Here is a 27,318-nt window from a genome sequence, read left to right on the forward strand (position 1 = left end):
CGTGAAGGAAAACCAATGGATTGGCTTTTTCATCAGTGGGGAGGAAGTAGTGGCAGCCTTTATCAAAATGATGCTTTTAAAAACAAGTTCAGCTACAGCAGAGACATGTCTGGTGAGACCGTGACAATAAATGGGCAGAATCTGCAGCCTGAGGACACAGCTGTTTATTACTGTGTGCGTCGCCCCACAGTTATTCAAACCACCAACAGACCTGCACAAATACTGAGTAATTACTGGGTACTGATCAGTTACAGTTGTCCCTATGGTACAGAATAAAGCAAAGCTAATGTGGGTCCATGGTGTTGTGGTTTACACATTCACCATGTGTAAACCATTCACATGGTTCGATTTTGGAAGGAGACACAAACTTAATGGGGTTGCATCAGGAAAGGCACCCAACATAAAATTCTGCCAAATCAAATATGTACTACAGTACCTGCAGTGGTGACCCCTTCAGAATAAGGTAGCAGCTGAAATTAGGATTATCTGGCAAAAAAAATAAAATAAAAAATAAAATAAATAAATAGCATTAACATCACAAAGGGAAGTTTGGGTTGTCATTATAATATGCAAAATAATTGTTCCTCTAATTTATCAGTCAATGGATCGTAATCATGCCCACACGAGTTTGGAATTAGGTCAAACTCCATGGCATGAACTAGTAGTGTTTACCTCTGTTCAGGTAGGTGGGCAGGCAGAGCACTTCAGGTGATTCTATTAAAAGCCCTTTATGTATTCCTGAAGGTGTTTCCTGCATCACTAAATAACTCAAAGTCCAACAACATAATATTCTGCTGTCTGTGTTCTGCATAAATTAAATAGGAATATTGCATTTTCAAATTATATCTCACTTTCAATACTGAGGGAAGTCAGGTAAAGAAATCCCAGAAAAGTTGATTCTGTTCATCTGGATGTAGCGATTTTTAGTGGGATAAACATTTCTTCACTCGTCTAAGTGACTTCTTCAGTCTCAGGTGACTGCAGATTTTCCCAACCTTACAAACAGTGCATTTGCTTAATGACTGACTCTACTGCCCTGACCAGGCGCTGAGCAGAATACATGGTCTAGACAACAAGCTAAACACTAAAACCCCTGAGACAGAAGCAAAGGTTGAGGTAGTTTACTGCACCTTTCTTGTGAAACTGTAAACAAACCTAGATAAAAGATGAGAAGATAAATGCAAACTGAAAACATATTTATGACCACACTTGGCACTTGGGTGGTAGTGAAGCAAGGAATAGTGTATAGATGGCTAATGGAGACAATGGATGAGATGCAGTGAAAAAACTCAGATATGTAGTGGAAGAGCAGAGGGGACAAGGGACCCTGAAATTTTGCATACAGTTGTCCACAGTATATGCTGTAGCTGTAGTGTCACCAGGGGTACTTCTGGTAGATTCTGTTCCACCATGTCTGCTTGAATGCAATTTATTCTTCACTCTCTGTAGCAAAATGCCAATACAAGCTTTCATGTTGAATGTATATGTATATGTATATATGCTTTATATGCTTTTTATATATCCTAACTGCTGACTCTTCTGAATCCCATAACCTAACCAGAAACTTGAAATGTCCCGTCCTAGAAATGTAGAACACAAAAACTTAACAAGTTGCAACAATTTAATTCAGTGTTGTTGTTTAGTCCGATACTCAAGCTGCTTCTTGTGGCTGGATGAGGCTGGATAGAAGAGTGTAACCCAACTTCCACCTTTTACGACATTGGCCACTTACATGGGAAGTGTTGTAGGGTGTACATAGTTTTAACATAGATGATCAATTAAACTGAATGTGAAGCCATAAGGCAGGGCACAATGAATAGGGCTGTTCAACAGGAGCCCCCTTCTGGGACCTGCTGGGTGAGGTTTTCCGGGCTTGTCCCACCGGGAAGAGGCCCCGGGTCAGACCCAGGACACGCTGGAGAGATTACATCTCTCGGCTGACCTGGGAACGCCTTGGTGTTCCCCCGGATAAGCTGGAGGAGGTTGCTGGGGAGAGGGAGGTCTGGGCTTCTCTGCTTGGGCTGCTGCCCCAGCAACGCGGCCCAAGATAAGCGGAAGAAAAAGGATGGATGGATGGATGGTCCTGCTGGTAACATGCTGTCAACAACAACTGGCTGCATTAAGCAAAAATAATATAAATGACTAAATAAAAACAAGTAAAATTATAGACAGTTGGATTGAAATAAATAATGATCAATTCAAACAAACCAGCAGGTCTTGGTGCCTTGCCAATTTTAGAACTTGAACTGCTTTAGCATCACACTACGATCTAAGCTAAGAACCAAAGTCATTGACATCTGTCAGTCTGGGACTGTGTGTTCTAGACATAACAGATTTACTCAACTGAAAATAGAGTTGTAACAATACATTACATTTAAAACAGATTATCTGTTTACTGCCGAATGGCTTAAAACTTAATATATTCAAGAATATGCAAATAATAGTTACTTAAAAGTGAGTAATATGTCTGCCTGTCAGTCAGAAGACAGATCAGCTCCAAAGATTTAATCTTCAACTTCAAACATGTTGGCTCTGATACTGCTGCTGGCTGCTGGATCATGTGAGCAGCTTTTAGAGGATTCGCTTTCATAAAAACATTAGAAATGCAGATAAATGATGGAGATAATCTTAATTTCTGTTTCCACAGGTGTGTACAGTATTGATCTCGTCCAGCCGGAATCAAGGGTTCTGCCCCCTGGACAGTCTTTGACCATCACCTGTCAGGTTTCTGGTTATTCTATGACTGATAACAGCTATGGAACAGGTTGGGTCAGACAACGTGAAGGAAAAGCAATGGACTGGATTTTTCAACAGTGGGGTGGAGGCAGCCTTTGGCAAAATGATGCTTTTGAGAACAAGTTCAGCTACAGCAGAGACACTTCAGCCAGAACAGCAACAATAACAGGACAGAATCTGCAGACGGAGGACACAGCTGTTTATTACTGTGTGCGTGTTAGTGACACAGTGATCCAAAACACCAAGAGACCTGCACAAATACTCAGGAGTTTTTATACTGTTTAACACATAGCTATGTTTATGGCTGATTATTCTTGCTCCTTGTGAATAACAAATTCACACTGCTGATCCGCCTCACCTTTTGAAAGTGACTTTTGACTCAGTGAGACCAACTATTCTTTCTCTACAACAGCACCCTGTACTTGTAGAGTTTCTGGCCACAATTCTTTTTTTTCTTGTATATGTTGCCTCTAGAAAGCATAATATTTCTTTCCACTGCTTCACTGATGACATCCAGTTGCCAGTCAAACTGAAAAGCAGAGATCCATGAGAGCCTGTGCTGTGGATGAAGATCAGGCTCCTCAGTTTTAGTCAAAGATGTTCATGGTATCATTGACTGGTAGAAGTGTCCAACTGTATGTCACCCCTAAAGAATCTCTTCTGAAACTCTGAGTAATATGATTTTTAATGTCATGCTTCTGCACAAAATCTGGGCATGATTTTTTTTCTAACTCCTGCAACAGGGACTGTAAAAAGTCATTCTTGCTTTTATCACTTCCTACCTGGATTACTGTACTTTACTTTAGTATCGAACAAAAAAGTACAGAACCTCTAATGTAGTATAGAACAATCATCTGTGTGTTTTCCTGAAGTTCATATTGAATGAGCTAGCACTTTTGTGTCTGTCTTAGCTGCTTCACATCATATCAAAAATTAATTTGATGTAGAGATCTCTTCTAGCATCTTTCTATAGTGATGGTCTGGTGACTGGGCTTGTTTTCTGGTTTCCTTTCTTTTTGGTAAATAGTGGGTGGAGCACACCCTCTTTTAGATGTAGCACACCTGAGCAGGCCAGGATCAGGTGCACAATAAAGCAGATTTGCCAGAGCCTCTGGTGGTTCCTCTCCTTCATGTATGCTTGGCTATGAAAGCATTTAGTTTTTGTGTTTTGCACATGCTCACTCTTGCATCCACTGTGCATTCAGCCATTGCATGCATGCTACTTTTAGTTTCTTTATGTTATTTCACTGAAGTATGTAACAGCCTCTCTTATTGTTTGTACCAGAAGGATTAAGTCTTCATTATTAGCTAATTAGACAGTGAATAGAGTGACAAAGGAGTAAAAATCTCACAAGAAATACTACCACTAGTTTAACTATGATAAACAGCATTTTATTTTTTCTGTCTGGCACCTACAGTCATGATAATTTCATTGACATGGTAATGACTAAAATCTCTCCTATTTTCATATTTATTTCTAAGAAAGCATGAAAACAAACTTGAATTTTAAATTGATTTCAAAAAGCATTTTTGCTGAAATATAGAAATGTTTGAAATTATATGAGGTTCAAAATGTAAAACAGAATTAAATTTGTATTTAATTAATTTCTGGCTCAAATCAAACATTATAATGTGGTTTAAATTTGTGTGGACTCTAAACATGTTGAGAAAATGATTAATTCTGACTGAGTTCTTCCAGCGAGGAGGAGTTAATGCAAAACAGCAATGTCTTTCATGTGTACTTATCTGACAGCAGAAAGGATGACAGAGAGCAGTGGACTCAAAGTTTAACAATATGGACTTCAGGGCAGGACTGCTGCTTTTAACTGTGTTCTTGGCAGGTGAAGATTTTTCATTTACTGATATAAATATTTTGTTGTTTGGTCTCACTATGTTATAGTAAATGACCACTTTTCTTTGTTCTTTTTTTAATCCGACAGGTGTTGATAGTCAGACTATAACACAGTCTGAATCAGTGGTTAAAAGACCAGCAGAATCCCACAAGCTGACCTGTACAGGCTCTGACATTGACTTCAGCAGCAGCTGGATGGCCTGGATCAGACAGGCTCCTGGAAAAGGACTGGAGTGGATTGCAATCATCGAATTTGACAGTGATAACATCTTTTATTCTCAGTCAGTTCAGGGCAGGTTTACCATCTCCAGAGACAACAGCAAAGAGCAGCTGTATCTGCAGATGAACAGCCTGAAGACTGAAGACACTGCTGTTTATTATTGTGCTCGAGAGCCACAGTGACTGGAGCTGGTTGAATGGCTGTACAAAATCCACCATAATGTATGTTTGTTAAAATACAACTTAAGATTATTCTCTCATACCCCAGGGACAATGCTTGTATGATTTTGTTGTTAAAATCATTGCCAGAAACAGAAACAACCACAAATTTTAGTATTCTGAACAAAAAGTAGTGCTTATCAGAACATTGGAGGACAGTCAGAGTCACATCTGTCTGTGACTTTTGAATTAGACTATTTTGTCTATTTTAAGAAAAGACAAGAAACGAAGGAGAATCATTCTTTACCTTTGATCACTCTTTAGCTTTCAGTTACTCCCTGTGTCATTAATTCATACTGTCTAGTATTCCCCTTCTTCTAATGCCAAGTCACATCCTCCTTAACCCTTCAATCATACTGCAAGCTGCACCCATACAAATGTGCAACATGTCTTCATCTGTATCATTGTAGGAGGTGAGGATGAGAAAGAGAAACTGAGCTTTGCATTTCTGCTTATTCACTGTCAACTAAACTCTGTGTCTGTTTCAGCTGCTTGTGATCACACTGACTATCAAAATTATTAAAACCATTTGTATAGAATGAAGAAATATAACTGTTGATATTAAACCATATTCACTAAATAGGTTTGTTTTTATAACACAAATCTAGGTTTTGGACTGATAGGGTATGAGACAAACACACAACTCATCCTGTCCTGTACTTTTCTTTGTTAATGCCAGTGCACATCCTTCTGATTCCCCCCATTCTGCAAATTGTCACCATCACAAATGTGCAAATTATCTTCATTTTTGGTATCTTTTTGCTGGGAGGAAGAGAAGAAGCTAAATGTATTATTCCCGACTGTGAACAACAAGTTTTATTGGGAAAATGCGTTAAATTTCTTTAATTCATTTTAAAAGGACCTGTCTGAGAAAGTGCAGTAGGCTACAAAAAAATTATCTAAAGAAAGTTAGAAACAGCTGAGAAGTCATTGACATCTGTCAGTCTGGGAATGGTTATGAAGCCATTTCTCAGGATTTGGGACTCCAGGAAACCACATTCAGAGTAATTATCCAAAAATGGAGAAAAGTTGAATAGTTATGTAGCCTCCCAGGAGTGGTCGGCCAAAAATGACTCATTCAGGAGATCACAAAATATCCCAGAACAACATCTAAAGACTGCACGTCCGACTTGTGTCAGGTATGGCCCGTATTCATCATTCAACAATGAGAAATAGACTCTGCAACAGTGACATCCATTGGAGAGGTACAATTAAGTAATCATTTAAAAACTGGATTTTGTATTTACATGGGTTTTCTTTGTCTTATATTAAAATTTGGTTGAGATTCAGAAACATGTAATTAAGACAAATACCAAATAATAATAATAATAAATTACAAAGGAGCAAATAGTTTAACATATGTATCCTCACTTCAATTTGACGGATAGCTCATAACACAACTGTAGCTTTAATGTGCTAGTTGTGACCACAGTGATTCAAACCATCAACAGATGTAAACCCAGTAGCATCACATCAAACAATATATCAACGTAAACAGTTTGATTGTTTATATTTCTTGGATCTGGAAAAACAATCCCAAATTAACAATTAACTCAGTACATATAGTACTATATAGTCAACATTAGCCACCTTGGGTTCTATCAGGATTCTTACCAGTCCAGTGCTTACAATTAAAAAAATAAAGAAAAACATTAGGCTGAATGGTGTTTGTATTTTCCCTTACCAATCTCTGGGAGGGTTCTCGCTGAGTGCTACCAGGTTCCTCTAACATCCAAAAACATGCTAAAGGTTGTAAGTGACCATGTGAGTCCCATGACAGACTGGCAGCCTGTCCAGTGTGTGCCCGGGTTCTGATCTCATGACATTTATTCATTTATTTGTTATTTATTTAGTTAGTTATTTAAGGAAAATAAATAAATGTCTCAAAATCCTTTGCATGAGACAATATAATTCTGTTCTAGATATAACAGATTTACTAAATTGAAAACTGCAAAAATACATTACATTCAAAACAAATTATCTATATACTGCTGATACCTTAAATGGATCAAAACATAAGATATTCAAGAATATGCAAATGATAGTTACTTAAAAGAGAGTAATATGTCTGCGATGTCTGCGTGTTAGTCAGAAGACAGATCAGCTCCAAAGATTTCCTCTTCAACATCAGTCATGTTAGCTCTGATACTGCTGCTGGCTGCTGGATCATGTGAGGAGCTTTTAATGAATTCACTCGTATAAATATATTAGAACATAGAAACTTGTTCAAGAAACAACTTGAACATAGAAACAACATAGAAACTTCTGCTAGAACAGTGACACTAACAGGACAGAATCTGCAGGCCGAAGACACAGCTGTTTATTACCGTGTGCGATACCACACAGTGATGAAAACCACTAACAGACCTGGAGAAATACTGAGTAAATAGGAACAGACCAGAGATACACAAGTGATAAAAATTTGACCATTAGTAGTCCCTGTAATAAAGCTTTTCTCTGTGGGAGATAAAAAGTTTTCTTATTGTTTTTTTTATTCTATTATTTATGGATATATTTTTAATAAAGACTGACTGACATGAGGCTGTTGAGGATAAATTCATCCAATCTGTGTCATTTTCGAGATGTTCACTGATCACTCTGCATTCCTTCACACATAACTGTTATGATTTAGTCCCATTTCAGGAGGTGGCATACAGTTCCAGATCATTTTCCAATAACTTAATTTGATTGTCTTAACCACAGATGATACTGGAGATGCATACAAAGGTGAAAATAAAAACATGAACTAGTGGCCTATAGAAAACATTTCCTCCACCCTCTGGAAACATACACACAGACTACAGAGCCTATACAGAGCCTAGCAGTATAAAATGAGTTTAAGTTTGATGATGAAAAGACGTCCACAGGGCTATAAAAAGGCTTTTCACAGAGGTCCTCTCATCTGAGAAGCTTTTCCTCTGAGAAGAAGCTTCTTAGATGAGAAGTGAAACGCCTTCAGGCAACTTAAAGAAGTCCAAACACTTTTTGTTTCCAAGCTCCTTAGACAACAGAGAAAACCCCAACAATCATATTATCATTAATTAATATTGGAGAGAAAGCAATGAGATTGAAAGTGGACGTGATGTAAAACATAGATTAGCCACCAACCACCCCAGAAGCTAACAGATATGTGTTTACAGATTTCTTAAAAATTCCCCACTCGCCCTGCGGGCTGTCTTTATCTTTCAAGTCCGGGTCCTCCGCCAGAGCCCTGGGAGCTTGTGCAGTATCTTTCCTGTTCCTAGGACTGCACACTTCTGGTCAAAGATCTCAGATGTCACTCACCAGTTAGAGGTTTACTGCCCTAAGTGCAGGGACCACTGTTGCCTTCACCCTCCACATCTTCCTGAGCTCTTCTCTCAGCCCTTCGTACATTATTTTTTAATCTTCCCATGTTCAATCCTTGTACAGCTTGGGTATGTCTGGTATGGTAGACACAGGTGGCACCTGAGCTGGGATGGCTTCAGTCCTATATTTTCACATATACACTGCTCAAAAAATTATTGGAACAAAGTCACAAAGTGCTGTACACAAAAAGAGTAAAATAAATAACAACATTAAGTTAAGCAGAGCGGGGTGTTAATTAGTTTCGGCTGCTTTGGAGTTAAAACAGGTGGAGCAAAGGGCAAACATGAGACAACCAGCAAAACATGAATGGTTTTACAGGTGGAGAACACCCATCCTTTCCCTCCTCATCTTATCTGATTGTTTTTTTTTCACTAGTTTTGCATTTGGCTATGATCAGTGTTATTATTGGTAGCAATTATTGGTGAGGTAATACCTGGACCCTACAGAAGTTGCCCTGGTAGTTGAACACCTCCAGCATTGCACATCAACACATGCCAGAAGGTTTGATGTGTATTGTAGTGAGACAATTTCTCACTTCCTGGCACCATGGAGTTTGACTGGCATTGCCATTGAATAGCAAAGTCGGCAGGTTCACTACTCAGTGATGCCCTGTTCCAGATCTGGGAGGATTATAGCAAAACACTCCACAGGTGAGGTGACACAGTCTGAAAAGGTTCATTATCTTTATCAACCATCGTAACCATTCAACAGAAATCTGACTATTATGATCGCTTCCTAACTCCCACAATCAGCCAACAATCTGATTTTATCAATATATCTAGCGCTATGAATAACAGAAAAATTACATAAGCACATATAGGAACTTTTTTTGCACTGTTTTGTTTTGTTTTGGGGTTTTCTGTGGGGTTCTTTTTTTCTGGAGTGGAAAAAATTAATTCCTATTAAATGAACACTAGAGGGCAGTCAAATCTCTCACTCTCCTTTTAATGGGAAATTAAGAAGAGGTGTGATTTTTTTTCTTTCTTTGTTTTAGGTTTTGGTGTTATTTTCATTCATCTTAAATGACTCAACTGACTGATTCTAAAACCCCTGACTCATTTTGAGTTTTTAAGGGGACTAAAGATGGTAGAGCAGCTCCATAAAACATGCACAGACACTCAATGTTAGTAATACCTGGCTCTGTACATCTACTGTTTAACTAATTCAGGGTCGTGTTGGGGCTGTAGCTTAATCCAGCTGTCATAGGGCAAAAAGAAACTGCAGGGTATACTCACGAACAGGTTGCCAATCAATTACAGGACTAACACACAAAAAAACAGATAACTATTCACACTTATGGCCAAATTAGAATTGCAAATTAATTTATCCAATGCATAACGACCCCAAGCACTTCCTATGAAATCCTCTATGAATCTTTCATTCTTAGCAACCCTGACTGTCCCACTTACACATCTGATGTCAGCAGTCTCACCAGCCAGGAGCTCATTATTACACAACAACATACATGTAAGTATTATCTCCAAGTATGAACTTATTTTTCATTGACAGATTATAAAGTGTGATCAAATTAGTGATCAAATGTGTGAAATGTGTTCAGATTAGCCTACTTTCTTAATTTTAATCTTTTTCCCCTCTGGATCGGTGTCCATCATGTTCTTGGGGTGGGGTAAATATATAAAAAGGAGCATTGTGGCCTTGCTATATGTATTTCTTTGTACTACATTGTTGATGCTCAATAAAAAATAAAAAATAAAAAAAAAGATTAGGCTACTTTCTTGTTAGCTAATTGTTTTGTATTTAGGTAGGTAACACAGTATTGTTAGCTAACAGTAGTCAACAGTATTGTTAGCTAACAGTAGCCCACTGTATCGTTGGCTAACAGACAAAGACACACACACACATATGGGGTGCGTGCATCACAAACCCAGAAGATTTTTTCAGGGCTCAGCACCCTGAATTTTACACGGGCATCACTGATGGACGACGACATGAAGCAATGGGAAGGTGTGGAGTGACAAAAACTGCTGCGATCCAGCCACAGGAAAGAAACACAGGGCCAGCAGAAGAGAAAGAGGTGCCAGTTGTGTCCAAGAAGCAAAGACTGCAAAGTCGCTGATTGCTGTTGGAAATGCAGTACCCCTGTGTGCAATGGTCACAGACAGAAGCAACTAGTTTGTGACAGATGCACACAGTGAGAGGAGATGTTTGTGTGTGTACATATGCGGGGACAGTGTTATGGTCTCCTGACCCGTTGAATGTTTTCTGTTCTTCCTCCAGACATAGGGACACACAAACATGTTTTAAGTGCTAAAATGTGAATGAAAATAAAAAAATGTACATGTCAGAAATGAAATTACTCTTTTGTTTGAACAAAATATATCATCTTAACCAAAATGAGAGAAATGTCTTTAGGTTATTGCAAAAGCGCATTGATTTTGTGGAAGAGTGAGGTAGTGATATAAAAGCTGCAATTTCTTAAAATTATTGAAAAAATAAATAAAAATGCAAATGGACTCATGTCACAAACATGTTTTATGAGGAATACCTGGCATATGAATATATTACAACTCTTTGTTTTAAAGATTTTGAAGAATAACACCCAGTTTATTGCAAAAACACATTGATTTTATTTGGGGTCATTTTTGGGTCCAAATGGCACAGCTTCTGGGTCCAGACCCGGACCACGGTTTGCCTGTTAGTACCATGTGGTCTGAGTTTTTGCTTGTATTGAATTCCAGTCCCTCCAGTTGTGCCCCTGTGTCTTCTGTCCCTGTGTGCCATCTGTGTGTCCCTTGTCTCTCCATGTTTGTTTACTTTTCTGTCTCTGGGTCAGTCTGCATTTCAGCATTTCAGCTTTGTCAGACTCTTGTCAGTTAGATTCCTTTCAGCCATGTTCCCAGGTGTGTCCTCTCTGCCTTGTTTCTCTCTTGTGTATTTACTCTGTGAGTCTTTGCCACATCGTTGTCATACCTTCCCTGTGTGTGTGCTCTGTTTGTCCAGTTTGGCAACTGCAGTTTGGTCTGAGTTTGTGTTACTTTTGTATTCCGTCCCCTAGCTCCAGCAATAAAGCTGTCTGAGTTAAGTTCCTGTCTCCATGTCTGCAGTTTGGGTCAGCAAGCTGTCAACCACACACACTGACACATGACAACATGGGGATGTCAGATAAACCCAATTTGAATATTCATCATTACAGTTTGAAAATAGAAACATATGCATGCATGGAAAACATCCAGGTCTGTAGATACAGTCTGGATAAAGAATAACAGCCTGATAATGGTACATATTCCATAATTCTTATAAAATAATTAAATGTTTACAAAGTATTGCAGTGTTGTGTAGTGCTCATTATTAACTTCTTTCAATTCTGTTTAACAGAGTGTATGCTAAGGATACATCTACTTTTGTTTATTTTTTTTAATCCTCTAGCGTTAGCTATTATGAAATATTATGTCAAACGCTCCTGTTCTGTTTGTAATTAACAAAAAATAAACAGCAAGTATCTCTAAATGCTTATGAATAATAATTACGAATAATAAATACTTTTATATAAGTGACAGCATTTAAATTAAAAAAATGTTCATTAATTTATTTTCACCAAGTGAAGTTAGCAAATGTACTTTTTCCATACTTCTGCATTTATTCTTTGATTCCTTTCTGATCACTCTGCATATCTTCCACGTGTTTACAGTCAGACTTACTGACTGCAAACACGACTTACTTAAAGAAAAGAAAGAAAAAGAAAGAAAAGGCTGGGAGAATGTCATGATGATGAGGCATTAAATATTAAATATTACTCACTATCTGTCCTGAATCATGACAACATGGGCCATGAAGCCACTGAAGATATTACTATTATCTTTATGGTAAGAAATTTGGTCACTTCATACTAGCTTGCTTTAAAAATCTCTAATTCAGAATGTTCGTAATAATAAAAATCTAATTTACTGACCTGGACCTGGCTGACAAAATGGACTTGTGTTTGGCAAAAAACATGATTAATCAAATTATAAATGAACATTGATTTGACCTTTTACTTTTTACAGTTTTTATTAATTTAATGATATTAAGTCTGATTTACAATCAACTCACTGTTTCCAATATAGGTGTCTCTAGATTCAAGTACAGGAAACAGTGTTTGTTTTGTTTTGTTTTCTATCATTTAATTATTTTTTTGTAATATGGTTTGTCACTAAGATATGCATTCGTGCAAAAATCTAAGGAAAATAAAATCTTTAGCATAGCTCGTTAACATTTTCTATCAAATGTTGATAATAAAACTGATATTTAAATTTCAGCTTTTGTAATTATGTAGAATAATTATGTAGCCCTATATTTTATAGTAAATGCAATATTTTCTGTATGTAAACTACTAATTAGGAGAGAACATTTTAATTAATGTTTTATTTGAACACGTTTCAGAATAGTAAATGCAAATATTTATCTGTCCAAATCATTCATGGCAAAGTGAAGACAACCAAACTAGACAGACCACAACTTTTTAGTATTAATTTAACTCATATGTAACACTTATGAGTTACACTCTCCAAAAGACATTTCTTTTAGCGTTAACTGAACTTCAAAAACAGAGCTACCTAGATCACTTAAATTACACAATTAAAAGCATATGTGTATTGTTCGTGTATTTATACACAAGCACTCATATATATTCAAATAATTTAAAAATATGTTAATTTACCTGTTACTATCACACACCAAATCCGGTCGTTGGTACTTCCTGGCTTGTGTAGCCACTAGGTAACAAAAGGTCAACACTGCCCCTAGCATCCACAGCACTTGTGTTGTGTTTTCGAGTTTGTACTTGCTTTGGAGTTTTTACATGTTTTGGAGTTTTTACGTGTTTTGGAGTTTGTACGTGCTTTGTCTCTAGGGGCCACCGTAAATCTCGTTAGCGGAGGAACTTAACCACTTTTTTGCCCGCTTCGAGAAAACTGCAGTCACCCCCACCATGCACACCACCCTGCCCACAGCGTCCTCTGAGCACAGCCCCCACACATTTAGCCTCCAACAACATCAGGTCCGCAATGTGTTCAGAGCAGTGAATCAGAAGAAAGCTGCTGGCCCCGACGGAATACCTGGTAGAGTGCTCAAAGCCTGCACCGACCAGCTGGCTCCTGTGTTCACCAGACTATTCAACCTCTCCCTGACACATGCCACTGTCCCTCACTGCCTGAAATCATCAACAATAGTCCCAGTCCCCAAGTCCACCACCATCAGTAGCCTCAGTGACTACAGACCCATTGCACTGACTCCAGTGGTTGCAAAGTGCTTTGAGAAGCTGGTCCTAAGACACATAAAGGACTGCCTCCCACCCAGCTTCGACCCCCACCAGTTTGCCTACAGGGCAAATAGGTCCACAGAGGATGCAATTTCCACTGCTCTCCACTCTGCTCTGCATCACCTGGAGAATCCTGGGACATCAGTAAGGATGCTCTTTGTTGATTACAGCTCGGCCTTCAATACTATCATCCCAGACAGTCTTATAGACAAGCTGGTAAACTTGGACTTCCCCCCCCTCCACATGTGCATGGATCAAAAACTTCCTCACAGACCGTTCACAATCAGTCAAGGTTGGCAACCAGCAATCATCCACCCTGTCGCTCAGCACTGGCTCACCACAGGGATGTGTGCTGAGTCCACTATTATACACCATCTACACCAGTGACTGCACCCCTACACCACAGACAGTTCTACATTTTCTGTACTTATAAATTACTTAGGTTTATGTTTGGCTCCTTTCTTATCCCTCTGGTTTTCTTCCAGGAGATTGCAGTCAGACTCTTAGTCTGAATCTGAACCAATGCTACAATGGCCTGGACAAGCCTACAAACTGACCTGGACATATTGAGGCTGGTTCTGTCGGTACAGCTGGATCCAAAACGCTGAAGAAGCACACAAGTGAGTTGCCTCCATTTCTGTCCAAAGCAGAAGACGTAAATACTATTTCACATCCATCCAGATTCACTTCACCGCCTACAGAGACAATAACCAGATATATCTGCACGTAAACAGGCTGACTCTATCTCTACAGTGACACAGAAAGCCACAGAGCTGCACAGAAAGCACAGCAGATGTCGCTGTTAACACTGATAGTAAAAATCCACTTTGTATTACTTGTTTTAAAAACCTGTATGTGGAATATATATTATAGGTACTTTTTAGTATTTTCTAAATATATTTAAGAAATACTCAGAGTAAATTCAATTAAAAATTAGAAATATACTTTAATAGTATATAATTGAGGTGTTCATTTAGTTGATAGTCAGAATTAACAAAAAAATAGAGTAAAGATTATAATTTTAAAGTCATTTTACAATTCTTCAAATGACAGAATTTACATGTCATTCTTCCCTCTAATGCCAGTATAGGCTCCCTTACAATACAGGGCTTTACAGACTTTGCTTTTTTGTATTATTGTTTGTCACTGTGATACACTGGCTGGGGGGCACTGTGATGTATAACCATACAAAAACATAAAGAAACACTGTACCTCATTCAATTTTATGATGTGTCTAACTGATTGAATATTTAAGTTAATAAACAGTTTAAGGTCATTAGAGTTGATATCTATTTTGGTTGTGATTCAGCAATTTGATTATACCATCTAATTGGTTTGTGGGACTGGAGCAGCACTTTATTCATGTAAAACTATATTTTTGTATTGTTCTTAAAAGGTCTTATATATATATATATATATATATATATATATATATATATATATATGTACATATATATACTATTTGGCTTTCAACAACAGTTCCCTGGATAATTCAGTGAAGACATTTGGCACCTTAAAATTTAAAGAGAGCATGTCCTTAGTTTTGAATGTAATAAACATAGAAAGCCTTTAAAGATGTTGCTCTGTCATTTCTCAAAGTACCAAAATGTTTTCAGTTAAATTCTTGAGGTTTTCTGCCGTTTCTCTGTCCTTATATTATGTGTTTATATTATGTTCCTATATTCCTATGGCAATATATACAATTTTTTTTCTTCATGTAGAATATTTCAAACAACAAAAAGATATTTGTTTCCTTGGGTATCTCTAATAATGGATGGCAACTATACAGGTGGCATAGGTTTTTTAACTGTGATATGTCACAGTGTACCTGGGGTGGCCACATTGATTCACACAGTTGCAAAAACCTCCTTAAGAAAGGCAAGGTCTTTGTGCTGTAAACAGAATGTGTTTATATGATATATACTGTAAGGAGAGCCTTTATTTAAACAGAATTTACCTCTAGGAGAAAGCTAATTATATTAATATTACTATGTATGGGGAAAAAAATAGGATTAGAAAGTATATATTTTATCAGACCTTACTGTGAAAACAAAAACAACAGGCCCCACAATAATTAGGTTTATTGGATGTGTATGCCTGTTGCACTGTAGCATGACTTGTATAGTGTTAAATTGCATGACAAGGGCCAGAATTACAAAATCCTTTGAAGAACCACTTTTCATTAGATCAATTACAAATGTTGGAAATGAAGTACCTTAAAAAATTGTATAATAGACCGCAAAAGACATGTGTATATAGGCTTTCCTAGCTAACTAGCTAATTAACTTATATTCCTCATTTAAAAATTCTGTTTATACAATGAATAAGACTTGTAATTATATAAACAAAAAAGTATTATCTAAGTTAAAAAAAACTTAATATGTAATATAATCTAATATACACTTAATATAATCTGCAAGTTCAACCAAAAGGTTTATGTAAAGCTAGGGTGTAGGGTGGAGTTTTTGTGTAGGATTTCATCACAGTGGAGTATTACAACCACAGTGATTCATCCTGTGACCAAAACCTCCTGTCATTGAGTCATTTAATATGAGCATATTCTAAATTTCAACAAAAAATATTTGCATTATTTCTGATTATCAAACTTGCACACATCCACTGTTTCACTAACATGAATCACAATGGTATAACCGAAAGTGTTACTGACTACATACAGTAAGAGCAGTAGTTAAGAGCAACTGCAAAATTTAGAAAAATGATTACTTTGGACAAAAAAAGACCACTCATTTGTCACCTTTTGTTAAAAACCTTTATTTGGACATTTACTTCCAAAATATACACACAGTTTTATGGTTAAATGCCTGATCATCCAAATGATTTCAATTACTTAGATAATAACTGGTATTTATAACATTATATAATTAGGATTCAAGATTTAAAACAAAATAAATTATAATATGAATAATTATAATAAATTATAATATTAAATTAAATTATTTTTAAAAAGAGTGTTCCTGAGAGGTCAAACACACCGCTACCTAAGAAAATGCCAGCATGCATTGCGCATGGAAAATAGAAAAAAGAAACAACGGGAGTTGAATAAAACACACCGTATGATTAATAAAACCCAATGTTAGTTGAAAAAACTGTGTTCCCTTAAGTTGCATTTAACAGTGCATTTAACCTCTCAAGACCATTGTAATATATAGACCACAGCAGCTTCATGAATCTTAAGCGCAATCATACAAAGAAAAAAAACTGACAATACACTATTCAGGGTTTGTATCAGCCAGAGGTTTTTGTATGACTGTGTGCAACAGTGTATCGGGCCACAGTGATATCTGGCAATACAAAAACCTGTCCTGAGCTAAAATTATGCAGAAAGGCACTGACCCTCATAAAATAAGAGACTGGTTTATTCCACCACATTTCTAGACCCAGAAGAAAGATTGCAGACCACATTACAGCGTAATAAAAAATGTTTATAAAAAATATGCAATTTTTAAATTGTGATGTGAAATCAAAGGAAAACATACCTCTGCTCGTCTTGTTACACTTTGTAACAAGTGTAACAAGAGGAGCAGCTCTTGGAGACTGCAAACTTATTATTATTATTATTATTATTATTATTATTATTATTATTATTATTATTATGCAAACATTATTTGGTCAATCCTCATTCTCACTCAAAGGTCTTCAGATTTAGAACAGTTTATCATCTGCAATAAAAATGTTAACAGACCCTAGAGTTTTTAAATCTCAGGTGAAATAATGGCTGAAAAGGAACAAATCTGTGGACACTGATGTAAACCAGCCTGCTTTGGCTGGATAACACACTATTTCTAACATGCATGGCCATGTATCTTCTGTTATTAGTTATAGTAATTCTCTCTCTCTCTCGCTCTCTCTCTCTCTCTGTGTGTGTGTGTGTGTGTGTGTGTGTGTGTGTGTGTGTGTGTGTGTGTGTTTGAACTGATTCATTTGAACTTTGCTGTATTGTATTTTTTTTTAACTCCAACTAAGCACTGGGTTTGCAAATTAGCCTTTGGCTAGAAAACCTATGTACAGAACAACAACAGCATTATTTTATCATGTAACATTGTATTTTGTGCTGTCCTTGATTTAATAAACTTAACTCAGTAATCAGCTCATCTACACCATGGCAGCAGTGATCAGTGAGATGCTTATCTACAAAATGAACAGCCACAAGGAGCAGTACCCTCCATGGAGGAAACTAGAAGCAAAGACCAAAGTAGAATGGAGGGAAGTTAGCCAACTATCCAAGTTGCAGAAAGGTGCGATGAAGAAGGTGCCTATGAACTACACCAAACTGTCCACATGAGGCCTTGGAAACTGCCATGTGACCAATATGTAGCCAGGTGCAAGGTCGGTATTATGGGACATGCCACTGGATAGCGCTGTTTCGGGTACCTCTGAGAGCGCAACGGATGATGGGGATCTACAGAAACATTCACGGAAGTGCTAGCTTGCATTGGTGTAATGTGGGTGTGTAATGCCAATTTTCGCTGCATGGTCTGTTTTAAACGCAAAGTGTGGAACAGTTAAGGCAACAGGAGTTGCTGCAACCGACTTCGCCATTCGTCTCAGAGGGATCTGTATTCCGTTTTTCTGCTGGATTAATGCACTTGTATGTATTTGAGTTCACACTTGTATTATAATATCTCTGTGGGTAAGAGGGAAAATGTACCTTTGTTAACTGTTTAATTTTGGCTCTGTATTTTAGCAGGAGCAGCCACTACAGTTACTTTTGCACTGCTAAGTTTGTTTTGTTTCTGGATGGGTTTATATCAGTCACAAATTGACACTAGTCATCTTTGAGTTCCAGACGCTGATAAAGTTGGGAAAATAACCTGCAGTAGCAGTGGGTTACCAGCAGTGTTGGTCAAGTTACTTGAAAAAAGTAATCAGTTTCTAATTACTGATTACTTCCCCCCAAAAGTAATCCCGTTACTTTACTGATTACTTATTTTCAAAAGTAATTAATTACTTAGTTACTTAGTTACTTTTTAAAAACACGATTTACAACCTGAATAGGTGATAAAGCGATAGATCTTTCAGCCCAATTCTACTTTTTCTGCATAATCCATCATACAAAATGTAATCAAATGGAAATGTCTCTTTTTAAAACTTTAAATCTTTTAACTTTATGCATCAAGCAAAAACTTAATTATATGCAACATTGTGACTGGAAGAAATTTGTTTAACATTTAAACCTATTTTCTGCACACTCCAGCACATAAAATAAAATATTTTTCTGTGTTTACACTCACTCTTTCAAATAGATGCAAGTAAAACACAGCAGAAAATAAATAAAATCAAAGAGTTTCTCTGTGAATTTCACATTACGTCATAGTACACTCGGTGCTTGCTTGGAAGTTTAGGGGTTTTTTCGCTAAAAAGAAGTTTTCTTCCCACGCACAACGGACACTAATGTTTTTGTCACTTTTTATGGAATCAAACTCAAAATAAGGTCAGTACTTCCACGCTTTAAACGCTGCATGCTACACTCTGTCCCGCACTCGATATATTATGATCTGCAGATAGCTGTTGTCACGAACGTCGCACTCGCTTACTCACTGTCATGAGACGTTCTTGCAAAAAATCACGGTTTTAGTAACGCAGTAACGCAGCGTTCCTACATGAAAGTAACGGTAATCTAATTACCGTTTTTGCAATAGTAATCCCTTACATTACTCGTTACTTGAAAAAAGTAATCAGATTGCCCATCTCTGGTTACCAGTGCACAAAGCTGTTACTGGATAAGAACTGTCTGTAACAATTTTATTTCCTTATTTTGACAACCTTTTTATTTTTTTCTGAGCACTTACTTTATCATTCAAATTAAAAGAACCCCAAAGATAATCTGTGTTTTGGGCTGGTTAATTTAGCCAGGCTAAAAATACATCAATAAAACAAATTCCAATACATCTGTTACATGCATCACTCTAATAGAATATTAGGGTCAACAGTATCAAACGCTGCACTGAGATCTAGGCGGACAAGCACAGAGATGAGTCCACTTTCAGATGCCATAAGAAGATCACTTGTAAGCTTCACTAAAGCTGTTTCTGTGCTGTGAACTCTGAAAACTGACTGAATCTCTTCAAATAAGCCATTCCTCTGCAGATGATCTGTTAGCTGTTTGACAACTACCCTTTCAGTATGTCTGTGAAGGTTCTCAGTCATCCAGGTCATCGTAGTCAAAGGAGTTTGCAAAGAAAAGTGTCTGGACTTCTTTAAGTTAACTTAAAGAAGTCCAGACGCTTTTCTTTGCAAACTCCTTTGACTACCCTTTCAGTAGATAAAAATGAAGGTTAGAGATTGGCTATAATTAGCTAAAACAGCTGAGCCAAGAGATGGCTTTTTGAGTAAAGTTTAACTGTGTAACTACTGCCAGCTTGAAGGCCTGTGGTACATAGCTGATTATTAGAGATAGGTTGATCATATTTAATATTGAAGCATTAATTAATGGCAGGACTTCTTCGAGCAGTCTTGTTGGAAGCAAGTCTAAAAAGAGAGGTTGATTGTTTGGAGGAAGTAATTACTGAAGTAAACTCAGAAAGATCAATTGGAGAAAAAAGTATCTAAATGAATATCAACGGTACTGAAGGTAGTTGTAGATAATGTTACATCTGAGAGATGATTATGAGTCATTTTTTCACTAATGGTTAAAATTTTACTTGTGAAGAAATTCATGAAGTCATTACTAATAAAAATTAAAGCAATGGTTGGCTCAACAGTGCTCTGACTTTTTGTCAGCTTGCTAAAATGCTGAAGAGAAACCTAAGGTTGTTCTTATTTTCTTCAATCACTAAAGAATAGTAAGATGTTCTAGCTTAACTAACATCATTTAACTTAACTTAAATGACTTCTGATTTGAGGCTTCCATTTTCCAGGAGCTACAATATCCAGAGGTAAATGCCGCATTGAGGGTGTCATTTTTAGCATCTATAGCATCTGCATGGATTTTAAAATCGCCAGCAATAATTATTTTATCTGAGCTGAGCACTAAATCAGATAAGAAGTCTGAGAAATCAGAGAGAAACTCTGTGTAAGGCCCAGGTGGATGATAGATGATAACAAAAAGGACTGGTTTTTGAGTTTTCCAGGTAGGATGGACAAGGCTATGCATCAAGCTTTCAAATGAATTAAAACCCTGTCTGGGTCTTTGGTTCAACAATAAACTGGTGTATAAGACTGGAAGAATAAAGAAAGGATATTTTGTTATACAAGTTGTCTTTTCTCAAATGTAGCATACAGATGGAAATTGAAACTGATACTCTTACTCTAACATCAATATTCTAACATTTTAGGACTGCACAAACAGACTTCTTTTCAGAATTTACGATGGCAAAAAGTATTTATATGATTTTTTTTCGTAAGTATTTTTTATTCATCTTTAAGCATGAAAAGATGAATAAAAAATACCTAAGAAAAAAATCCTGATTGAGGTTGTCATAATTCATGCATGTCAGGGTTAAATAACAATAATTACAATGAAGCATGTCATACATCTATAGCAACATTAAACTACCAGTGGGTGGCAGGGTATGGAGTGACACATCAGTGTCCAATGTAGTGGTTTTGTGCAAGTATACCATCAACACTGACACAAATACAAGAAAACAGCCTTTGAATAGCTATTCTATGACAAAAACATCCTTCTACTGGGAACAAAGTGGTCAGTAAATAAAGAAACACTGGCAGTTAAAGACATCTGCTTCCTGTATCTGCTTCCTCTTGACAAAGTCTTACTGAAAAGTCTTGTATGAAGTCTATCATGAAAAGACTTCATACAAGTCTATCATACAAGTCAGCGAAATGAGTGGCCATGTTCTGAATTCTGCATACAAAAACATAATAACATCATGTTATTGTTATAAGGACTAGCAAGGGCACAAATATTCATTATAGAAAAGATATAGAGTTAAGATATTTTGAATAATAAAATTTTAAAAAGACTACCCATAGAACAGCATATACATATCAAATACAGTATAACAACAAGAAGCACACAAATAATAATTACTGCAATAAATTGAAAAGCACTAACCTCTGCTGCAACTAATCTGACAGAGCTTGAGCTTTTAGGACAGGTGTAATTGCAGTAGTGTCACTATTTTTTATAAAGATGGGTTTTGCTTTAATTACAGTTTAATAAACTCATTTTATTCATTCAGTTTAGTTTGATTTGACAGATAATACAAATGAGAGGAAATATCTGTATTACTAAAAAAAATGAATGATTTCTTGAGAGCCTGACTGTAAACCAAGTTTCCAAGTGGGGACAATAAAATGACCAAACCACAAAATATTATTATTTTGTATTTTTCTTTGAAAGTTTTAAATACGAAAGAATATCTACTTTACTGCTTATTGGTTTAAACATAAGCAGAAAATATGCCACAGTGGAAACTACATGTGGCATATTCTTGTATTACTGTCTGTCACTGTGTATATAACTGGGCTGGCCACAGTGATTCACACAGTTACAAAAACATCCTTATGAGAGTAAAGGTACTTTTGCCGTAAAAACGATGTATATGTAGTACATATTACAAGGGGACCTTGATTAATATATAGTCAGCTCTTTAGCATATCCTTATCCTTACCAGAATTTCTTACGATCGAGAAGAAAGATGTTATATAACAATCAACATCAAATGATTGACTTTTTAGGCCACTAAATATTGAGAATTCACACACACCCACACACACACACACACACACACACACACACAGAAAATGGTGATAAAACAATTATTAGGACTCACAGTACTTATAGATATTAGATATGCTGCAGTTGTACTGTACCATATTTTTTGTTCCGTTTTTAATGTGCATGATAAGGGCCACAACTACAGATCCCTACCAAAGAAGACCAGTTAAGTAACTGCTCTGCTTCCACACGCTGCTAGAGATGTCTTTTCAGTGTTTTATGAAATATACTGTTTATTACTTCTAGAGCTACTTCTATTACTTCTTTTTATACTTCTAGAACTAAAAGCGCTATTTAGTAAACTCACAATGAAAATCTAATCTCGTTAGACTATGTATAATGACAATAAAGGCTTTCAATTCAAAAGGAAAGAACACATGTAAACTCCATATCAGGGAAAGGTAAACCTTCACTCCAAATATCCCAAAGGGGAGAAAATCAAAGGCCAGGTGAGTGAAGAGAAAAATGAGACTGTTTCAGAAACATTTACCTTGACAGTATGGGTGTCTTTAAAATAATGCAATAATGGATGGTTGCATTCATTAACTGATTGAATGGTCCTCTGATAATCCTCAAGAACAAAAATGTAGCAAGGCAATGAAGTTGAACAATTACAGACTTGAACAACTGAAAGCAGCAAGGACACCCTGAGAGAGGAGAACAGGAAAGAGCAATAATAATAATAATAATAATAATAAAAATAATAATATTAAAATACATTATTATTATTATTATTATTATTAATCTATTTTAGTGACTCTTGTGTTGTGGTTACCATTCTGTTTTGCTGAGAGGATGTCCTGTGTGCAGACTTACGTGTAGGTTTTCGTATGTTTATATGTCAGAGTGTATGACTGGAACCACAGTGATATCTCGCAATACAAAAACTTGACCTGAGTGGAAATAATGCAGAAAATCACTTCACTTGTATGGAACGCCAGGACTGCCATAATGAATTACTTAAATACACCATTAAATAATTAATTAAATGTGGCAATAATTAATTAAAATGGGAATTAATTAATTAAATACATAGTTATGACACATGTAATTAATTAATTATTGACACATTTAATTAATTATTTATGTATTTCACATTTTAATTAATTATTGACACATTTAATTAATTAATTATTGACACATTTAATTAATTATTTGTGTATTTCACATTTTAATTAATTATTGACACATTTAATTAATTATTTCATGATATATTTATTTATTTCATTTTGGCAGTCCTGGCGCCTGGCTCTCATCATGAATTAATTTTATCTGTCAGCCTCACCCATCAAACTCAGGGGGCGGGGTTAACGCTGCCCATGCAGCTTCTCTAACATTTGATTGGTTGCCGTGCAATGTAAGTCAAAACAGGTCGATCCTAGATAATCGATTGCTTCTGTAGACTTGAGGCAGCCAGGTATCCCAGAATGCGTTTCAAATCACAGGCAGCAATGGTGGTGGTGTAGTTTTAAAATACCCCGTTTTTCTGTCACCAACTACACTTTTAACAGTGTTTTAGCCGCGAATGTCGCGCCGTAATCTTCACATGTCTGGTCAGGTTGTCAGCATAGAACATGTTTGCAAAAGTGCTCAGATGTTTTCAGAGATTTCAGTAGCTCTGCTAACAGTCAGCATGCAGAGTGCACCGAGGGGGTTACGTCAACCGGTTTGTTTACATATTCCACTCTCCGTGTTCCACATGTTGCATTCGCAGATTCGCATTTTCACCGAACGATCGTCTCTTTCCGCCTGGTCTTGTGTCTCTGTGCTTCTGTAACACAAAGAACGAGCTGACATGTTTCTCAGGACACCAGCGATCAGCTCAGCAGGCCCTCAGTTTACCTGCATGCGTCCTCCTCACCTGTCAGCTGTTTAACACCTGCTGCTAATTCAAGAAACACGCCCACGTTACCTGGTGATAGTCACAGTTTAACTGGGCAGCCGGTGCTCGATATAACGCAATGTCAGCACATTTTTCTGCACAACATAAGTAAATATAGTATTTTTCCCGAGCGCAGAGCTGCTGGAGCTTGTTTCCTTACAGAGGACTTTATAGGCGAACCCACTTTATCGGCAGCTGATGTCCAATCTGCACACAGCTTTGAAACCTCACCTGAGTTTTAGCTCTCAGTGGTTAAACGCTGGACTTAATTCACTCAGGTTTTGTCTGTCGGGTCACGTTTACTTCGCTGTTTTATTTACAACTGAGCAAATCGGTTTGGCTCAAATTAAAGTTATGTTTCATAACTGCAGAGTTTTACAGACGTTTAATGGTTCACTGGCACATGTGTTAGACTGAACTATTCGCTTTTCTTTATCTGGTGTGTTTCGGATTTAACAGTGAATTTTGAGATTAAACTGACTTTTAAAATGTTTTTATACAAAGAGGAAAGAGAAGGCGCATTTCCACCGAGAGGAGCAGAGTTTGCAACAGCATGTTCAAGATGAAGACTGCAACCTGGACAGAAATATTATATCATCTGTTTTTAATAGTTATTTAACTGTATTCTAAGCACCAGCTATGTTAGAATTTTTAGAGTTTACTTAACTAAAAAATAAATGAGCTTAACATATAATTTGTGTGATTTCTCTCTCTCTCTCTCTCTCTCTCTCTCTTTTTTTTTTTTTTTTTTTTTTTTTTTTTTTTTTTGCTTTTTCGGTCATGTTATGTTTAACTGTAAAAGGTTTGTTACAAACTATGAAACACATCGTGCAGACTTCTGGATGTTAGAAGAAAACTAATACTGCTCATGAATGAGACTAAAGGCAGGAAGGTGTCCTTTAAAACTAAACATGTTAATAGGACCTCCCTATTTATATCATAGTTTATGATATAGCACGTGTATTTCAGTAATAGCCTACTGATTTCAACAGCTCACATGGGCGTTATCTGTGATACTCCTTAACTATAATTTATCCAAGTTAACGTCAGTTAACCATTCAGACAGTTCTTTTGCAATGAAAAACATAAACACCCATGCTGCGTAATGTTTACATTATAGCTGCTTATGCAGTAACCATGGTAACCACGGACTCTGAGCGGCTGGATCGACGGAGGTCAGACAGCAATTTTACATGTATGATCTTAAAACAGGACACAGCCAATATCCGTGCTGGCCTCATATCAAATGTGACCGCAGACTGAGTCTATGTTTGATGTTTGCTTTATATCTAATCTTCCTCTCAAACATTTAAACAGCAGCGAGTCTGCAGCTGAGGGAATACAAACTCAAATTGTCGGAACAGGTTCGATCGTGGATTCATTTGGTAATTTATTAAATGTATAACTGTTAGTCTAATCTGCTGCTGAGTCTCTTACACTGATGAAAACGCAGATAACACAGATCACGAACACCTGTTCAACCAATCACTTTCATTCCACTTTGATCTGCGACAAACTGACGGTTCATCTCTGTTACAGTGTTTCGTTAGACTGCTATATTTTTGTGTTCTTTATGCTGTAGATTTTCACGTCTCTGGAATAGTTGGCAGTATTAAGGATGTTTTTCTGTAAAATCATATTGATATGACCCGTGACATATTCGTAGATGACAGTTAGATAGTCAGCTGGGAAACTCTGTGTTAACTCAGAGATCTGAAGATATCGTGGATAGATGCTGATCTTGCTCCGTGGTGTACAGGTTACCCTCATGATTAATATTCACAATAAAAATATTAGCCGAACATCATGAAGTCTGTATGTGTTTCATAGTGTCGAACAACCTTTGTACAGTTAAAGCCAGCAGTTACTACATGACGGAAACACCACCGTTTTCTCTTTTATGCGTTTATACGCAGGTCACGCTGATTACTGAACAGAAACCCAAAGATCAGCTGTTAATCGAATTTATTTGCTCTCTCTCCTCCTTAAACATGTTTTTAATGTTAGTTATAATTCAGAATTGGCGACTGAAACACGTGGGACACATAAGAACATCAGGAAATAACACCCCGATAAATATAACCTCAGTAAAAGAAGTCAGTGTCAGCGGGGGTTATTACAGCTGTGTACCGGGGCCTGCGCTTTGTCGGCGGTAACAACAGCTCGATTGCTTGCGAGGCGAGCGGGTCTATCCCACGCTTTGCCGTGAGACTGGGCAGACATCTCCGAAATCATCGAAGCACTTTTGCAAAGAGGCTGTATCTTGACAAACCGATCAGACATATGAAGATTAAACCACTACATTCTCGGCTAAAAAAATATTAAAACGGTATTTGGTGACACAAACAGGGTTTTTCAAAGTTCAGTTCTGCCGGTTGTTGTGGGCTAAAAACAATGGCCACCAGGCCAAAGCAATGGTTTTGAGTCGATCAGCGTTAACCCCGCCCCCTGAGTTTGATGGGTGAGGCTGACAGATAAAATTAATTCATGATGAGAGCCAGGCGCCAGGACTGCCAAAATGAAATAAATAAATATATCATGAAATAATTAATTAAATGTGTCAATAATTAATTAAAATGTGAAATACACAAATAATTAATTAAATGTGTCAATAATTAATTAATTAAATGTGTCAATAATTAATTAAAATGTGAAATACATAAATAATTAATTAAATGTGTCAATAATTAATTAATTACATGTGTCATAACTATGTATTTAATTAATTAATTCCCATTTTAATTAATTATTGCCACATTTAATTAATTATTTAATGGTGTATTTAAGTAATTCATTATGGCAGTCCTGGCGTTCCATACACTTGAGAAGCTTTAGTGAAAGTCCTAATATTTTGTCATCACAGTGGCCAGTGTGTTTAATTAACATTAGACATTAGATAGACAACATTAGACTTAATTAAGTCTAATGTTGAGCTGTCACTGACTGAATATTGGAATGGCTTTTTAAATTTGGTAACTAAAAAAAGGGTAATATGTTAACTAGGCAGTAGTTTTAAGCTCAGTCATTTAGCATGACTCTTTTGTATAAGGTTGTATTACTGTTGTCATACACAAACTTTAGAAAATTCTGGTAAGGATAATTTA

General features: G+C 36.7%; 3 protein-coding genes and 2 long non-coding RNA genes across 13 annotated transcripts in view; 3 read left to right on the top strand and 2 right to left on the bottom strand.

The window, feature by feature from the left end:
* Positions 1-27,318, top strand: part of LOC100709195 (uncharacterized) — a 1,346,887-nt gene that overhangs the window by 1,036,523 nt on the left and 283,046 nt on the right. The gene's annotated exons all lie outside the window — the stretch shown is intronic.
* LOC112846698 (uncharacterized) overlaps positions 1-27,318 on the bottom strand; it is a 961,229-nt gene that overhangs the window by 869,769 nt on the left and 64,142 nt on the right. The window lies entirely within an intron of this gene.
* Positions 1-27,318, top strand: part of LOC102076453 (Ig heavy chain Mem5) — a 900,359-nt gene that overhangs the window by 837,137 nt on the left and 35,904 nt on the right. Inside the window, exon 3 of one of the 2 annotated variants that reach the window (XM_025906589.1) lies at positions 12,921-12,927. The exons of the other annotated variant lie outside the window; for it this stretch is intronic. Coding sequence (XP_025762374.1) covers positions 12,921-12,927 — 7 coding nt within the window. The remainder of the gene's footprint in view (positions 1-12,920; positions 12,928-27,318) is intronic. 2 annotated transcript variants of the gene reach the window in all.
* Positions 1-27,318, top strand: part of LOC106096470 (immunoglobulin mu heavy chain) — a 1,110,954-nt gene that overhangs the window by 829,122 nt on the left and 254,514 nt on the right. The gene's annotated exons all lie outside the window — the stretch shown is intronic.
* LOC112846703 (uncharacterized) overlaps positions 1-27,318 on the bottom strand; it is a 297,478-nt gene that overhangs the window by 207,632 nt on the left and 62,528 nt on the right. The window lies entirely within an intron of this gene.

This window comes from Oreochromis niloticus, linkage group LG4, assembly GCF_001858045.2.
Source record: "Oreochromis niloticus isolate F11D_XX linkage group LG4, O_niloticus_UMD_NMBU, whole genome shotgun sequence".
Taxonomy (NCBI): domain Eukaryota; kingdom Metazoa; phylum Chordata; class Actinopteri; order Cichliformes; family Cichlidae; genus Oreochromis; species Oreochromis niloticus.